This window comes from Primulina tabacum, chromosome 9 (genome assembly GCF_025594145.1).
Source record: "Primulina tabacum isolate GXHZ01 chromosome 9, ASM2559414v2, whole genome shotgun sequence".
Lineage (NCBI taxonomy): Eukaryota > Viridiplantae > Streptophyta > Magnoliopsida > Lamiales > Gesneriaceae > Primulina > Primulina tabacum.
The window spans coordinates 33,431,265-33,450,690 of NC_134558.1; the positions used below are offsets into that span (position 1 = coordinate 33,431,265).

At 31.8% G+C, this 19,426-nt stretch overlaps 2 protein-coding genes across 4 annotated transcripts; both read right to left on the reverse strand.

The window, feature by feature from the left end:
• Positions 1–6,707: 6,707 nt before the first annotated feature.
• Positions 6,708–9,150, reverse strand: LOC142556587 (zinc finger protein JAGGED-like). 2 transcript variants are annotated; one of them, XM_075668053.1, is made up of 5 exons: positions 8,810–9,150; positions 8,570–8,655; positions 8,079–8,216; positions 7,462–7,552; positions 6,708–7,344 (listed from the first exon to the last, which is right to left on the reverse strand). In XM_075668053.1, coding segments are annotated over exons 1-5 (666 nt in total). In that variant the 5' UTR covers positions 8,812–9,150; the 3' UTR covers positions 6,708–6,995. The 2 variants fall into 2 exon arrangements, with proteins under 2 accessions (XP_075524168.1, XP_075524167.1); XM_075668052.1 differs by having other exon boundaries at positions 8,079–8,222; positions 8,810–9,149.
• Positions 9,151–15,109: 5,959 nt separating this feature from the next.
• On the reverse strand, positions 15,110–18,782 carry LOC142555340 (uncharacterized). Of its 2 annotated transcripts, XM_075666167.1 has the most exons (7): positions 18,539–18,782; positions 17,961–18,074; positions 17,722–17,854; positions 17,525–17,628; positions 16,061–16,232; positions 15,765–15,905; positions 15,110–15,665 (listed from the first exon to the last, which is right to left on the reverse strand). In XM_075666167.1, the coding sequence occupies exons 3-7, from the start codon at positions 17,779–17,781 to the stop codon at positions 15,333–15,335; spliced, it is 810 nt and encodes a 269-aa protein (XP_075522282.1). In that variant the 5' UTR covers positions 17,782–17,854; positions 17,961–18,074; positions 18,539–18,782; the 3' UTR covers positions 15,110–15,332. The 2 variants fall into 2 exon arrangements, with proteins under 2 accessions (XP_075522282.1, XP_075522281.1); XM_075666166.1 differs by lacking the exon at positions 17,961–18,074.
• Between the last annotated feature and the right edge of the window lie 644 nt (positions 18,783–19,426).

A 19,426-nucleotide genomic window follows, 5' to 3' on the forward strand; every position in this document is an offset into this window, starting at 1 on the left:
ATGACAAAAATAAGGCACTGTAAAATGCCACCATCATTGGCGTTGCCAAGAATATTGGCTGATGCTGCAATTTTTGCAGCCTTTTTTTGTTTTATTCTTTTTTAATTTTTTGAAATTTGAAACAATGGTCCAATTGGTTTTTAACATTTTGTTTCGATTATTGTTATGATGAGAAACTCTTGTATACCATTTACTTATTTTTAAAATAAATAAAATTATTTATTAGTTTTTTTAGTTTGCTGTTTTTAAGGTAATTTGACTATTTTATTGTTTAACAATAAATTGAATTATTGCATACTTTTTTTATTAATAATTTGTTTAACACAAAAATGCTTGTGAGACAAGATCTCATGAGTCAATTTTGTGAGACATATCTCCGACCCAACTTAACTCGTAAAAAAATATTATTTTTTATGTTAAAAATATTACTTTTCATGGTAGATATGAATTGTGTCATCCTGTCTCATGTATATAGACACATGAGACAGTCTCCGAAGAAACTTACTCTTTGTTTAAATACTTTTGTTTGGTTTGGTCTGGATGCCACTTAAAAGTCTTAATTATATCGATTAAAATAACTTAGCTTCCACTTCTTAATTTTGCTCTCGTAGTACTTAAGGCTGGTTAACTAATTGTCTTTTTTAAGTATAAACTCGACATAATTTACAGTTCAATATGATTTTGAGACCTAAATTTTCTGTGTGTGAATAATCTTGAAGCCGCAGGAAGAAAATTTAGTTTAATTAAGATGATCTTGACTAATTAATTTAATTAAGATGATTAAATATATAAATTTAGTTTAGTGTAACAAATCATTTATTATATATTGCTTGTTCAAATTTATTTAATAGTATAATATATATTTATTTAACTGTTATTTTTTTAGCGGTCGTAAGTTATCAATAAAGAATTTTTACTTTTAGTTTAATCTTAAACAGACATTATGGATTAATATATATATATATATATATATATATATATATATTTTGTCGTTTTCAACTCAAAACAGAATCCGCCCTGCCAAAATTAGATATGGTAGCATCCTTTGTTTGTGACCGAGTTGTAATTATCAGAACACAGATTAAAGCAATCTACAAACATACTCGAATCATTGTTTGTTATTACTTACAAACAAAAGTTCCGATAAAAATATTCATATTAATAGGTACGCATCATGCAGCTTTAAACATCTCCAAAATCCCGATATTTCCACGAGTAAGCAGACCAGACCCTAAAAGATATAGGACGATCGACTTTTGCTGCAGCCCATATCGTCTCTTTCAGATTTCGAAGTTTAAATGGACACTGCAACCTTTTTCGTGTAGTTTTACTGGCCAGCATAAATGCATGCTCCACTCAAATATATAATATAAACCCTTTTACATTGTGTTGTTGCTTTCACCAATGAAAATCTCGGGATTTCGGCTTGTGTGAGAGAGACTACAACACACAGTGCTCTGTGGTTCTAGTAGTGTAACAGTGAGACTGGTTTTTTGGTAGAATATTGTTGTTTTTTTCCCTTGACATTGGGATTATATTGTCTTAATGGGGAAATGGAGTTTAAGAGGTGTAAATGTTATCAATATTTGAATGAACAAGAAATGAATAACTTGAAACTGCATTCCGGTGCTGTTCCGCGGTTGCGAAGAGATGGTCGATGATAACTAGACTGTCCATATGGAGATTCAATGAACCGATCAGCTCTATGTATATTGTCTAAGGTTATTGACATACCATTGGGAATATATGTACATATATGTGGTTTTTCAACGAAACGAAGGGCTTTCTTACACTTGATCAAGACAAATAGAACTATATATCATATTGCAAGCTTGCTAAATTGATGATTATATCAGTTCAACATGAATTGTACGTTGGTTGAATGAAATGAGATTAATCAAGTACCCGGCCAGCAATTGAATGTGCTCGACGAACACAGTTACACAAGAGTTAAAATTTTCTGAACTTCTTAAAAATGTCGTTTTCCTACTAAAGAGTCAAACACTTTTTAAGGAAAATTGGTACTGTTGCTGAAGCTAATAATTGTTGTTGAAATCTAATAATATTACAATCCTTCTTTAGGAAAATTATGGTTTAAGAAAATCATTACGAAATTTGATCGTGCGTACTACATGCTAATTTGAAAGCTTTTTGCACTAGTACAATTTTATTGACAGACTTCATTAGTGGTTAATTCGACGATTTCGAATCCTAAATGATATATAGTAAACAACACTAATGAAGTAAGAATCCATTTTATTTCATAATATTTATTTGCTTAAGTAATAAGGCACAAAAATAAAAATAAAAATTAATTTCTAAATGCAGAAATAAAAAGGTGAACCGGTTAAAACTTTCCTTCATGTTTTTTAACGTTTTCAATTAACCATAACCGATTAAAACTGTTGACATTCAAACCTTATCTTTGTGCTCAAACTAATTTTTCAAAGCAAGTTATGCTAGCCAACTTTGAAAACCATTCATGGTTTCACACCTTGACTATTCACATTTCACCAATCTCAAATTTTTTCCTATAAATAGTCATACATGTGCATTCATTCAATCCATCCCAAGACAAACAATAAACAAGCAATTGAGTACTGTTTTATAGCCTAATTATTTAGACAAATTTTAATATGCTCTATAGTTGCAGCATTGTCCGATCTTACGCATCAGAAAGAATTTTCTATGTGATTATAGTTGTGTGACTTCCACTTTGAAAGTGAGATTGAATGTGTCATCCAAAAATAATTATTTTTGAAGTTCTTGGAGTCCCCCTAAGTTGTTCTAGGACGAGTTGTGGTAATCTCCTATTGTTGTAGGAATGATTTGTACCCATTATTGATATAGTGGAGATTTCCTTTGGTGAACCTCGGTCACGTGATTTTTCCTTAATTTAGATTTTCCACGTAAAAATTCTTGCGTCATTTTTCTTCTTAATTGGCTCTTTGATTTGAACTATGTATTATCTTCATGTTTGCAGCAGAGTTATGACTAATACTTGCTAAGTGTCATGTGATCAGTATCTGAAGTTTGTTTCATTTTCTTCTCCTTTTCGAAGAACTAGTTTTTGGACTTGAGGTGTTTTGTTTATTGCTTTTGTTTTTGTTTAAAATTGTTTTTGTGTTTCTTGCTCTATCGTTTTTGTGCTGCAAATTGTTTTCAGACTCTTGCATATTAACTTTATATATTTTACATTCCAGTTTGGACGATCAATCAAGAAACCAATATTGCGATCAATCTATAAATAACAAAGTAAGAAAGGAATGGAGAAAATTCGTCTATTTTTTTGTGGGTATCTAATTGATCATCTAAGTTATGATAAATTTTCATGATCTGACTTGTGGATACACTTTTTGGGGGTATATTTTGATTTTTGGATGAATTATTTTATAACTTGTTCATTTTTGGATGAATTCTACTAGATATATCCGGACCTCCCGTGGTTTGATTCTAATTTGATTTCACGAAATCAACTTTTTCTTTGAACCCACATGTTCGAATTAACTTTGGACCATTGGATTTAATATCACGGTATTTCTCTAATTACATCAATAACTCAAACTATCTAAAAGGTTGGGATAAATATTATTAGATAATAATCCCAAGTCAGTGGATAAATCAACTAAATTGGCTTGGCATCATTAATCAATAATTGAAGAGGTTTACCTTATTAATGGTGACATTGTTGCTACAGAGCTATTTGGATTGACTTTGAATTCACTGTAAATTGTGATTATATTTTATCTAATTCATTTATGATCACACAAATATTAACTTTGATAAACTTAAATATGTAATTAAATTCAAAACGATGTCATATATTACATACATCACACTAGACAGATATCATAATCATGAAATAGGATGATCGATGGGTTGTGAATGTCGGTAGTGAGGAATGTAAGAAAGTCTCCCGAATTCGCCTTTTAAAGACTTTCTTTATTGATTTTTGATTTTCATGTTGAAACAAGAGAGACTGAAAATAATAAAGAATAGATGTAAAGAAGTTGTGAGTTGGTAGAAATGGAGGAGTTTTGGGTAGAGGATCAGGATCGAATTTGGGTTTTATGAGGTGAATTAGTGAGTCATTTTAGCACAATTTAAGTGTACGAGTAGGTCTCTTGTGAGACGGTCTCACGAATCTTTATCTGAGAGACGGGTCAACCCTATCGATATTCACAATAACAAGTAATACTTTTAGCATAAAAAGTAATATTTTTTCATTGATGACCCAAATAAGATATTCCGTCTCGCAAAATACGACCGGTGAGACCGTCTCACACAAGTTTTTGCCTAAAATGTAAATATATATAACAACAAAAAATACCAAGAAAAAGCTAGGAAGTTACGTTGAAGAAACGAAATGCAGAAAAGAATAATCTTAAACTTTTGAGAAAATATGTTAAATTATCATTTACTCACATGAATTATCCCAAATAAAATCGTATATACCAAATATTGTTTTATTAATGAATCAATGGCTAGTGTTTATCCATCATATCACTTTAACAATCAAAACATAAGTTATTATTTCATATGTCTTATCATACCCATCAAATACAATATCACTATATTATAAATTGAAGAAAATATAGTTTATAACTTGCATTTATCATTAGTGTGATATTTTTAAAAAAAAATACATAAACCCCTTGATATCAAATTAAAGGTCATTTACAACTTTAGCTATGTTTTAAAAATCATGCACATTTAAGCGCCATTTGCAAAAGGTTTTTCGTCTGATTTTAAAAAAATTTTGAAAATAAATTTTTTATTTAAATGGTTACTTTCTTGTTGATTAAGTAAAAGTAAAATTAATACTTGTAGTCTTAACTCTTAATAAATACAAAGGTGGTGACCAACGAATTTCTTTCTTGCTAGGATATACGAAATTTTACTGTCAGTAAATATAATTTTATCAAGAATATCTAATTCTTATGTATTAAAATTTCAGCATGAATTTTGCTATGTTGTTATCATTGGGGCACTGAAACATGGACAAAAGGCCAGATCTTGGATAATCGCACAATCCAGCTTGACCTACATAACAGAGGCTATTCAGATTTCAGACTAATATATTTATAATATATATGTATATATATCTGTATATATATGTATAAGCACTAGGGAATTAGGCCTTGTCGCGCATAGAGTTGACCTGCCAGTTAGAGAGCATATATTTGTTCATTTACATGGAGCCTGTTTTTGCACTCGTAGGCAGCTCGAAATTCAACTGCTGCAGCTTTTGGCCGAAATTTGCTTAACTCTGCAAATATTCTTAAGTAGCTAGCTAGGCTGTGTGATTTGTTGTCTCTGACTCTAATTTTTCGTTTTTATTTTGTTTTAAAGAGTAAAACATTACATTACGACTATCGAAACCCTAGCTAGAGTTTGATACTTTTGGCTAATTAATCTTTCCCAGCTAGTAACTTTTGCCCCCACACACAGAATATCATAGTCAATTGCCATCAAGAGGAATGGGAGCTAACTAAATACTATACAAGACGAAGTGTTAATTAACAAAAGGACGTCGTGTATTGAACCGAGGAAAATTGTAGATATTCCATCCCGAGGGATCAAGGCAAGCAAGGAAAAAAGTAAGTCACTTCCGAGAACAAACTAGTCAATTTTTTTAAAGAACACTAGCAGATCTAGTTTTTTTTAAAAGAAAATTCACCAAACCCATTCTTGCAAATCTCTCTAGAAAAGCTTATAATTAGTACTGTATGCAAATAATTTATATTAATCATTTTCATCAGGCAATAACGATATATGAAGTATCTTTTGCTATGGGTCAGCAATTAGTGATGGTGTTCAAAAACCTTAATAGCTAGCTGATAAAATGTGAGTCAAGTTTTAGTACAAAATATTATGTAATACATTAAAAGTTCCACATATTTTGAATGATACGACTTAGTTCTTTGAAATTACTTTTATATTAGAAAATTCTAAGTAATATTTTTGTTTATCAAAAAATTCATTATATTGTTTTTTCACACCCAAACTCCAAACCACATCAATATAATTAAGGATTTCGCAGTTGTTTCCAAATAACTCTGGATTGAATTGTTTTAAGCAACTAAGTTTTAGCAAGAAAGTTATGAATCATATGTTTATCTGATATTTACATAAACAGTAAAAGGTTTATCACTTTTCTATATGATAAATAAAATAATTATATTAAAATAAATGAATGAATTTAAACATATATGCATTTTATAATAACATCTATCAAAATATACTTAATATTTTCAAAACAATTTATTTCTTGATAAAATTACTTATCTGATATTAATTCACTAAAATTTCGATGATTACTTTTATGCTACACTTCTTGATTATTTTAGTTGCAAGGATTAACTGATCTTTTTTTTAATGTACACAAATAATTTATTTTTATGTGTTTAAAAAAAATATAACTTTGACAAATTAGTTTAGAGTAGGTCTCTTGTGAGACGGTCTCACGAATCTTTATATGTGAAACGGGTCAATCGTACCGATATTCACAATAAAAAGTAATACTCTTAGCATCAAAAAGTAATATTTTTTCATGAATAACACAAATAAGAGATCCGTCTCACAAAATACGACCTGTGAGACCATCTCACACAAGTTTTTGCCAAAGTATCCATACTAATAGCCCCCGTGAACATATATATATAAAATAAGAAATATAAATGACAGTAACGATAAAAGAAGGAAATGGCTCCATCTATTAGCATTGAATGATTCCAATGTGAATGGCATCATCCACATTTCGGAAAAAACAAAACTTGTCTCTTTTTACATCCGCATTGAATTTGTAAGTTTGCTTGGATCATATATTTCTCTTTCAGTGAGTGTGCCTCGTCAACACCAACATTAAAACACTTCCCACTCTCACTCACCAAAGAAACAACACAAACAAAACATTAAGAAACAAATATACGTAGAATCCTTCTTGAAACTGATTGATCGTCAAATCTTCCAATTGCTCCAATCTTGTCCCTTTCTTATCTCCGGCCCCAGTTCAATCTCTCTTCTTGATTCTGCAGTGTCATGTCTCTAACACCTCCGCCATGCCCCACCGGTGCTCCGATGCAGGTGTAGTTGCCTTCATTTTGGGCTGCTCCGAATGTCGAATTCGAGAGCACATGCCCTACATAGTACTCGTTTATCGGTGGCCTGGAAGGGAACGGCAGCAGACGCTGAGGAGAAGTGTACATAGGTGGTGGCGGTGGTATGAGTGGTGAGGATGCGGGAAACAATCTTGTAGGGTATATGGATCTGAAAGGCAAGGATGAATCGGACATGTTGGTTGGTTGATGATGGTATCCTCCATGTTGCATTGCTTGCCCATTGCTATATATATAAAATTACCAACAAAAATATAAATGCAATGAAAGAACGTTATTTTATTTCAAGTACCTAAATTATAATTCAGCGACATAGCTGGTTGGACATTAAAAATATATATACCTTGAAACATAGCCTAAGTGATGGGTAGTTGGGGCTAAATCATTACTGAAAACCAGTTGACGAGCCTTGTTCAATGTTTCTGTCTCCCTTTCTGGAAAAATAATAAACCATAAGCAAAAATTGATCATTATTAATAAACGATCATTTTTAATCAAGATTCGGGTTCAATCCCTGCAGCTAGCTATAATATCCCCTCTCCAATGCAGTAAAAAAAGGGTTTATTAATAAAAATCTCAACCAAGAGTCATTACGATAATGGTAGCTAGGGATCACTTGAAAGAAACTTTTCCAATTTCATGTAATAAATTACCCAAAGAGTACATGACTGATTGACGAAATTTTCGAGTTGGACTTGCGTATCATTCCAGTACATAAATATTTATTTATTCATTCAATAATGTGAGAAGAAAAGATTGACAAAGACAGTGCTTCAATAAACTAGGAATATAATACCATTGCCCAATACAAAAAGAAAAAAAAAGAAGAAGAAAACGTGGGAGCATAATTTCACAGTATAACGAACTTTGCTAAAATTCATGTTTGCAAAGAAAACATGCAGTTGTATGCATATATAATTAAATAAAATAATATGATGAAAATGAAAAAGAAGAGTTTGCCTTGGCGGTGGCGGTTCATGTGTCCCCCAAGAGCTTGAGATTTGCAGAACTTAAGGGAACAAAACCTGCATTCATACACCTTCCCACACTCATCTTTTGCTTCCTTAGCGCCGTTTTTCTTTTTCCTGTAGCCTCCTCCTGCAACTATGCCATTTAAAGCAACTTTGATGAGACCCATCTTATGCCTATACTTCAACCCTAATTTCATCTAATTCATTAACCATAATTATTTTCTTTTTTACTTCTTGTCTTGTCAATGTTTTTTTAACTTTATAGGGTTTCGATCTCACACTCCCATTGCCAAGAAAAAATGGGTTATCTTTTTGCATGAAAACAAACAAGAAAATCTTATTGATCTAGCAAAAGTTATTGATTTCATGTTGGGATCGAGATAAAAAATGGTGGTGGTTGTTTTTTCTTTATTTTCTCTTTTTCATAGAATTCAAGAACCCGCATCCAATAAAACAATACTAGAAGACAAAGCCATGTACCAGCAGATGAAGAGCTATCTTCAGAGGTCTGTTTGCCGTAATCTTCCGGTAAGTTATTAAGATCTAATGGATTTCCCTCTGATCTCCTGGAAAAACAAAAAACAGAAAGACAGAAGGTTAGCTAGGGACCAGTAAAAATTCAAATCAAAAGCAAGCTAGAAAACATTTAGAAGAGAAGATAAGATGCAGTTGTTCGGGGAGGAGTTTAGCTAATTAAGGTTTTGGTGGGGTGAGGCCTACATAATGGAACGTCCCAGAGAAAGACAGATGCCAAAAGATCAAAATTTATTCGGAGTGATCAATAATTCTGGACTTTCTTGCAGACGGGATTCAACTTAAGCTTGGTAAATTACAAGACTTTCAGTTTGGGACTGAAATTTAGAGGGCTAGAGTTGAGTGATGGGTGAAGAAAAAGAAGGGTTTGAAAGTTCTCTCTCAGTTTCTTTCTGCCAAATACACTGGGAACAATTTCATTTTAATACCTCTCTCTCTCTCTCTCTCTGATACATATCTCTCTAGAAAATTGAATGAACATGAAATAAAGAGGCAGAGGGTCTCGTGACTTTAAAAAGGACAGAGTAAAAGAGAGGCTTGGTGTGCAGATGCATGGTATTATAGTGCAGTGTAGTGTCATTTGGTTTGGGATTGAGAGAGAAGAGTGAGAGGGACGTTGCCTTAATCTCTTGGCTCGGCGTACAGTAGGCTAGTTTTATTGCCCTGGAGCTAGCTACATAGTAGACTCATGATACCAAAATATATGTCCATACACACAAAATCTTGCAAAACTTAGTTACCACTTCTTCATCAGGAGAAAACTTGGCCTGGAGGATCATGTTGCGCCCCAAATGTATGTAATATCATTGAGATCTTTGTTTTACGTTGTACTCCAAATTCGATTGATGTTTTCATTTAGTAGTGTGTAATGTTGTAGTTTAGTTTAGGGCAATCAACGTTTGGTTGATTGTTTCTCTGTATTTGTTTTTTTACACATCTTTTTAACGAAGTAATTTCGTTAAAAAAAAATATATCATTGAGAGTTGGTGACTTGACACTGTTCAAATATTGACATCTACTTACAAAGTCATTTGTGGCTGCATCATGTTAATCAAAACATAAAATTTAAATTATCATATAATCCAAAAATATTTGAGTTGTATAAACATTTATAAAGTACATCTATTGATTACGGCACAACGTAAAACATCGGATCCCGTGAATATGATGCACTATGATCTTTGTGATTGTTATGGCGCAGACAAGGCTTTTTCGGGATCGATGGTCGTCGAAATTTTAGTTATGGAGGCAATAGGATTGTCGTGATGAATGACTGGTGCAAAACTTAGTTGATAGATGGAATTATCATGCTTTCAATTATATAATGTTGAAATAGTATAAACACACGTGCATGCATATATTCACAAATACATATATATTTTCAATAAAGTGGAAAAAAAATAGTTTTAACTAAAAGTCAACATTTACAAGACGTCCGTTCTTCTTATCCCATCTCCGACTTTTCATAAGAAGCTAGAATTGGTAACAGTTACCTCCAAGCTAGGAATGGCTTCCAAATAGGCATCTTATAAATATGGCATCAAATTAACCCTTGCCACTTAATTTTGGAGGACAGAAATGGGATTATATACACTAAGGGCAGTGAAGACAAAGGCTTTATCATATACATATGACAGTGCAGTCATGATCAAATTCATGTTAGGAAGAGCATGTTGGGGAAAACCCATAAACCGCAGAATCCATCATGATAAATCATCAAGAATTTGACTGAAATCTTAAGCGGAAGCGTACCTGAAGCCATAATCCTGAATTCTTTAAAACGTGCCTTGATCTTCCAGATCTACGCGCTCTTTTCTTGAGAGAATCCTTTAGTTTCTCTTCAGAACTATTTTCTTAATGGGGGAGAGAATAAGTGAAAGTAATAACGCGAGATCTGGGGACCATGACCCATATTTATAGATAATGTTTATCAATATCTTCTGATATTTCTGTTTTAGCCCATCATAAAAACAGAAATTACACTAATGTCTCTACACATTAAAGGCCCACAGCCCATTAGATACATTAAAGCCCAATAACCCGAAACATTAATTGATCACTTTATTTTGGGCTTAACTTAATAGACAACCCACAATACATAATTATTCACATATAAGCTCATATAAATAAATTGATCCAACAATCTCTCACTTGGGCTATATGTGCAACTTTATAATTATGTTTGTGAAAATAACCTTATGAGCTCAAAATTGTTGTCATTCCGACAAAGCATGCTGCCTGTGTAGGGGCCTAGGTAATTTCGTGGGGTTATTGTACTCATGTCCCATTTATTGAGTGTTTCTATTCATCCTAGTACTTTCAGTAATTGTTTATACAATGACTTAAACATCTCATATAATTAGTTCATCTCCCTAGAAACCTTTGGTTTATCTGGGAATCACCTTTCAAAATGTTCTCATGACGGCGCGTAAATAACATAACATCAGGAAATAGTACGAAATGTATATAGTAAATTGGTCTGTTTTAGTTTCTTGATTCTGTAAGTCGTCAAATTTAGTCCATTGAGTTTGTTTTTTTTCCATGTTTAATTATTTTAGTCATATGTTGCTGATCCTGTCCGAACCATGTTAGTGCTCTATTGAAAAAGGACCAGAAGTGAAACAAAATATCAACTTATTGAATTAAAACCGAATTTTGACTATTCATATGAGTCATGACCTAAAGCGAGAACAATTTCAATAGTAGTTGTGGTAGATTTCGAGCTTAGGTCGCGAATTTGAATTCCAAGATACTTCAAATTTCTAATTCAATTGGATGGACAAAATTCGACTGAAATGCATATTATCTCAAATGAACAATTTAAAAATCCCAATGCAATCTCACATTAACAACTATATCTAATTAGTCTTTTTAATTATCAATCCCTAACTCTGTTCATATATATTAGAGAAAATGTTTTTTTTTTCTCCATTAACTTTTTTCCCTTTTGTTTTGGTCCACCAACTTTCAATTTTTGGTGTTAATAACTTCTGAATATCGGCTATTTTCGTCCATTTACCATAGGAATTTCAATTTCTGTCACGTCAGCTTTAGTCATCGCCTAATTAGCATTTTCGGACAGAAATTGAACATTTTGGTGGTAAGTGGACCAGTATAACAAAAATTCACAAGTTATTGAACCAATACCGAAAATCGAAAAATTAGTAGACCGATTCCAAAAAAAGACAAGTTCTTGATTTTCTCTATATATTATTATCACAGCTCACCGAAAAGAAAGCCAATTTCTCTGGGGTCATTTGAATAGCTCAAGGTTTGGCTCGTGTTTTTTTTTTTTTTTTTTTGGTTTTATTACGAATGGGCCTAAAGAAAAAGTTCACTTTGGAACTTCTCTATATGGCTTAGTAATGAAATGATATGTAGTTCAAACTGACTTTCATCGGAAGCAAAAAGCAGGGAATCAAAAAATACACTGTGAATAGTTTCGCATCAACCCATATATAAAATGATTTCGATTTAGTTATACTTATATAATTGAAATATTTATCTAAATATGATAGATAATTTTAATTATTTTTAATTTAATGAATTTTTCCATAACTTTTTTTTATTAAAAGTGATTATTATTTAAAATTTTGAAAATATAAATAACAATAAGATTAAAAATATAGAAGAAATATGTCAATTTATTTCAGCCATTTTGGTCCTTTTTCCAATGGAAATTTCGAATTTCGTCCCGAAACACTAATTCGACGGTGGCTAAAAGTGACATAGCCAAAAATTTATGAATTTCTTGATTTTGAAGGGAAGTCAATTTATTTGGAATCAACTTAACATATAAAAAGTCAAACACATCAAATTTTTTACAAGTTTTGTGAATCACCAGTAAAGATCAACAATTGTGAAACTAAAATGTGTTTTAACCATCACTTAATCAGTGTTTTTACAAAAATTGAACATTCTAGTGGTAGATGAACTTTTATTGTACAAAGACCAAAAATTCGAGAGTTATTATACCAAAACAAAAAAAATATTAAGTTACTGGACCATAAAAATAAAATTTCCCTTTTTAGTCATGTATGTTTCGATGAATCAATTATAGTCTTTGTAACTATGTATTATTTAAATCAATTTTAGTTTTTTTCGTCAAAATCATGTAACTAAATGACTAATATAATTGTTAAAATTTAAAAATTATGATTTCAAACATACATGCATATCTCGAGAATTTTTTTTAACTACGTACTTATAAACAAAATTAACAATAATATTGATCTTTTAATTACATTATTTTATAATGAAATGACTAAAATTGATCAAAAGATCATATTAAATGACTATTTTTTTTATTCAAAGAGACATATAAGACTAAAAATATCAAAAATCACACCCCAATACATCATGAATAAAATTGACCTTTTTCCAAATACGGATAAATATAGTATTGAATGGATATTTAAAAAGAATTTTAGAAAAAATAAAAAGTTCATAGAAAAAATTATGTAATGATTATATAATTGTAGTTTTGAATAAGACTTCACTAAATCAAATAGAAGTTAATTAATAAAGTGTTCTCAACTTAATTAGATAGTAAAATAGTTAGCTGATATCGAAATTACATTCATTCTCATCTTTTACTTTATTTTTTTTAATTGACTCTCATCTTTTATTTTGACATAGGAATTTTTAATCCAAAATTAACCTTTGGCATCTACTTAAAAAAAGATGAGAAAGAATAATTATGTGAATCAAATATATTTTAACGCATATATCTGATTATGTTAAGGCATAGAACCCCGTAAAAATTGACCTTGGTTTCCAAATATAAACTTTTTTAAAAAAAATCAAATTCAATTAATGAGCCAACGATTGAATTAAGTTGAATATTCCAACAAAAAATTTTCTTGTTTATATATATATATATATATATATATATATATATAATGAACTGGCAATTAGATTAAGTTGAGCATTCCAAGAAAAATTGACAAACCAAACGATACCTTCTCGGAGAAAGAAGAATAATTTGGATTGTCGTATGCATGAGAGAGCCGGCAGGAGTCTTGTTGTGTTCCCAATGTGTTCCCTGCATTGCGGTTGTCCCATCACCAATCATTCTGAACTCGCTTTGTACTCAAGCTACGTCTTCACTAATACCCTTTATATATCGTTTACCTTTTTTTTTTGCTGTTGTTTTTGGGGGGGGGGAAACTGGCTCTCCTGTCTTTTCGATGTTTTATTACATTCTGAATTCTGATATAGTGTCATTTAATTTCTTTTAAAACCATTTAATGAAGTATTAAAATAAAATCAAAATCTGTTATTCGATAATTTTTTTTTTAAAAAGATAAATATTCTCTACCATGGCTGGCCTGAATTACTGGGTGAATGTTCTTAATTTTTGAGTCATGCATGATTTTTTTTTTCTTTTTTTTTTTTTAATACTCTGGTTGGTCCCGTCCCGTGGAGAGGTGTTGATTAAAAAAAAAAACATAGTTATTTTCACCCTTTTCCCATGTTTTTTAAATATGTGATATGTCTAAATTCTAGCACGTTTTAATCCAATTTTATTATTACTACAATAATAAAAATATTTATCACAGATACCATATATATAATATATATATATATATATATATAATTATTATACCGCTTATACAAAAATGTTACGGTATATCGAGATTTCTGTATGATATCAGTATTAGTATATACCGTTTTATATCAGAATTTCGATATGTACCGATATTTTTTAAATTTCATATCGTTATTGTATCGAAAATTTCGATAAATTCAGTATGGTAATCCTAATATACTAAAAAATTCTGTATTATTTCCATCTCGGGTCCGGATGTCCTCAAACATGTTTTAGTTGGAGTTGTCAATGAGAGGGTCTTTGTTTTGGGTTCCATTACTATTTTTTTTTACTAGAGTATGGATTTATTGCAATTGAATTTTAAACTTGAGATCTCGTCCCAAACTAAAGATTTTGTGTCATACAATTTATGAGTCACAAATTATAAGTCGTCGAAAGGCTCGACTATTTAGATGGTGCATGAGTTGTTCTTGGATTTTTCTCTTTTGAGGATTTATCATATTAGATGATTTTGGCTATAAAATGTTATATAGCAAATATATATTTTATTCATTAAAAATTTTGACAAAGGATACGCAGTATGCACCATATTTTGGTGACTGTTAGCCTCGATGTAAGCTCCATCTTATGACTTATCCATCCATTTATTTACTTTTTATGTATTTTCATTTTTATTTTTATTTTCGAAATACATGGGATAACTTCACGAGTGCCTTGTCCCATGTCTAATCTTAATTATTTTCACACCTACTTGCCTTGTGAAATATATAAACTCCAATTACTTCCCCAAGTTCCTTGTCTAATCTTATGAACGGTTCAAATAATCATCATTCTTTCAAAACACGATGTCCTTCCACGATCGTCCGCATTTTATCCGAACAAAGCCGTTAAGAAAATATATCTCAAGTCTTGAAGATATGAATGGAATCTAGCACTTAACACAGTGAAACTCATATTTCATTGACAAAAGGTTCCATAACTCTTTTATAAAGACTTTAAATATGCCCGACACCGCCAACTACATTAGAGATAATTAGTGTGAACAAGAACAATTTTTCCCATACATGTACAAATTAATCTTCCGATTTTCGGTTTCATCCCATTACTGCAGCATCAGTTCAGAACTCCATACCATCATACTTTCTGAGCCAAAACCCTTCAAGATTTTCGTTCCACTAGTTTCAATGATCTAAATTTTGCATTTACTAATTCGGCAGCAGCACGAGCAGAAGCTGATGCACGTTCAGCAGCAGCAATAGCAGAGAAAGCCTGTTGCAGCACATCAGATGAATGTGAACTTGGTTCTAAACTCTGATCACTTGAAGATTCGGATATACCGGCACAAGGGGTGCTGTTACGAGAAACTGGAGATTGCAAATGTCGCTTTTCACCATTTTTACCATCTAGATAATTAACAGATTGCTTTGTGCTAGACGAACTTTCTTGAATTTCTGGCCTCGGAATTTGAACAGATATTTGCTTCGGCCCGTTCTAAAATGTACACGATGCATTGTCAACACCGAGAGAATGGTTCGGACAAGATATGGAAATGAAAAAGGATAGATTAACATCTTGAAACAAGAGAAATACCAGAAGATCTTCGTGTTTCTTTCTGAATTCATCTTCAGTATTAGTCCAGTCCCAATCAACATTATGCTCTATCGCAATTTCCTTTAGAACTCTGAGTTTTACTTGTGGTGGCGGAGCACTCACAGTGAGTTTTTCAATAATCTGAAAGACAGGGGGATACACAGCATTCAGAATCCATGTAAAACAATTCAATGGTAGAGAGCAGTTTGATTTCCAGGATATAGTTTAATTTTGAGTCATATCAGATGCCTGAGTGTGAATGCTTTTCTTGATAACAAAGGATGAAATAAACTAACTGTACGATTGACGCTGGTATCGGGGCGAAGCTCTGTTGCAGCAGCTATGAATTCTTTTCCATACTTTGCAGCAAACAAATTACGAACATGCAATAGATCTGGCAAATCTGAACATTTGGGAGCTGCAAAGATTATGCTTGCCACTGCTTCCCGAAGTTCAATTGGGCAGTCCCTGTTTCAAGTAGCAGAGTAACAAACAAATAGAGACAAGGGAAAATTTCTTTGGATCAACAAGAATCAGAGGCAACTGATATAAAAATGTCACCTCCATTCTGGTAATTGAGCTTGATTTTTATCATTTACAGAAAATTATTAATGTATCGATGCGATGTGCTCAAGTTCATAAATACATAGACAAATTTGAACACAAATGCATATTGTGATCTTACTTATGATGTTCGAAAAAGATAATTTTAAGATATTACTAAACAAAACACGAAGGAAGATTCTAATTGTCCTTTATTTTACCTAGGGATGCGTATGGGTCCTGGTTCTGGAAAACTTAAGAACGCACTAAGCAAAAACGTGATTCAGATTCTAAGAGTTACTAACTAATGCAGAATAAATGGTTATTTACAAACTGAAGTATGTCCATAGAAACGTTTGTCCGTTCCTTCCAATAATATTGCTTAATATTTCTTTTAAATAATTTCACCCAAGCCATTGTTGTCTCACTCCCATCCATTGTGAATCTAAAGATTCGGCACAGACTTTATATCACAAATAATGAATAAAAGCTCACAGTAATGACACCATACCAGTAGAGTCGGTACCTCATAAGAGCTCCATTTATGGAATCTCGAAGATGTAAATGTTATATAAAGAACCATTTAATCATTTAACCTCTATTTTTTACAATGAACTTAGAAAATCTCTCAACTCTTCGAACTTTTCACAATTCATAAACATAACGATAAAATCCTTTTTCAGTTTCTTTCACTCTAAACATATAGACAACTGCTATCAAATAGAGTACACTATATAATTAGCAAAAATACAAATGTGAAGAAATAAAGCACAGTTGTGGGCTTGTAGAAATGCCAGCTTGCCAGCCATTCCATGTATGATACAGATTAAATCGATTTCTAAGTACCCCGGGCCGGACAGATTAATGTCCATTTTTAACTCCATCTGAAATTATAAATAAAAAGACTCTAAAGTCTAAAGGCATCATCTGTTTTGCTTGTCCGACTCAAATATCTAAATTTAACCAGATATATGGAAGCAAAGCAAGCAAAGATCATTCTGTAAGAATTATCCATCCAGAAGTTATTAGTTAGATAAGATGCATCTAGCACAAAGTTGTATTCAAGTCAAGAAAAATACCAACTAGAGAGTAAATTTCATAAATTCTAAAAAAATCAGCATCCAAGAGGATTTGCTCTTAAATTCTAAAAGATTCAGCATTCGATAAAAAAAATGGATGTGATATGAAATCAAAGTGTGGTGACAAAAGGGTTTTACCTCTGGCTTTCAAGAATAGGTACCCTAGCAAGTACAAATTCACAGAACAACTCTATTATCTCGTATGATTCCCACGTGTTCTGTTCGCGTATGATGTGCTCCACCTAAACGAAAGTCAATGATACAAAATTAAAACAACAGAAACTACAATTTCAACATATAAAGATAGTCAACTTGAATCAAGATTAACGCAGTACCCTGATTCGAGCAATTGATTCCTGGCCAGCCACTAAAAATTGGGCAATCTCCTTTTTCATGGCCTTCAGCTGTGCCTCTCGCTTGTTTTGCAACAACTTGATGCGTGAGATGGCCAAGGTCAAGCATGTTTTACTACAAAGCCACCGATTAACATCAATTCAATAAAAATCTATATAGAACGTGAAAGGTCGTGATCTTTTAAAATAATACAGCACAAGTTTCCAATTTCTGCACGCACAAAGACGCAGCATGATCACTTCAACATAGATTGCTCAGATTGTGCAATGAGGCTCATAATTTCAAAGTATCCACCTTTAGATCTATAAGTGATTGATTCCTCGGTGACGAGTTTCTGCGTTGAATACAAATCTTAGCCCACCATTAGTAAAAATGCTTGCAAAATCTTAGTACCTAAAAACCTTTTCTGAACCCATGAATAACAGTAAAGTCTACCCTCTTTCTTAAACACAAATATCCGGCACAAAAGCAAAAAAAAAAAAAAAAAAAAAAAAAAAACTTCCTGTTGAGATCGTGGAATTGAAGAAACGTCATAGTATAATCAGAAAGCTGCTATTTTTAACCATATTATGACTAAAAACAATGGGCAATTACGAAAAATAAAAACCCAGAAAAAATCGACTAAAAAAGAAAGAAAATACCCAAGAACCCGATGAAGATCAGTGTATTATTTACCCCTTCTTTCTGAACAAGGTACCAACTATTTCAATCTTAAATTACCAGTTTTTTTTAACAATCAGAAATATTAGCATAGAGAAAACCACCAAATGATAATCACAAAAATTGTTAATCACTGACCATCTTGCTCCCTGAAGTCCCCTGTTGAAAAGTTGATTCAGCATAGACATCGGATTTCTTTGCAAATTGACTAATGGATTGTTGACGGATAATTGTTGACTATGTATATATTTTGCTTGAGGGAAGGGGATGAATTTTGCGAACAGCCAATCCACATCGATTCCTCACCTAGAAAAAGAATTTGTTGCAACTATTCCATCAGCGCTGTTACTTTTCAACTTCTCTCCCGTTATTCGGAATATTAAGTTTAAAACCCTTTTTATTTTGACTTCTTTCGTTTTTAACACAATAACTATCATAATAATTTTTTTTTAAAAAAAACTAAATTTAGTATTTGAAATACAAGTTTTTTAAAATAGCATACCCAATTAAAAAGACGCACACGAATAATCTTCAAAATTAATAATAATACAAAATTTATCTAGAGTTGGTTATCAGAAGCACTTTTTCTTGCATTTTTTTAATAGCAAAAAAAAGTTGAGTATGTCTCTTGTGAGACGGTCTCACGAATCTTTATCTGTGAGATGAGTCAACTCTACCGATATTCACAATAAAAAGTAATACTCTTAGCATAAAAAGTAATATTTTTTCATGGATGACCCAAATAAGAGATCCATCTCACGAATACGATCCGTGAGACTGTCTTACGCAAATTTTTGCCAAAAGAGTATGGTTGTCAGAAAAAATAAAAATCTCAAACCAAAATACTCATTTTAAGGATAATTAATTCAAATTACAATAGAATTAATTATGAATAGTGTAATTAAGGACATAAAAGGCCCAGAGAATTACTGAATGATGTTGGCCCAAAAATGGCCATATGTTTAAGCTCATGATCCATTTGAAATATTCTCAAGTTATGTTTTAAAGGTTTCTAGTTTTCTGAAT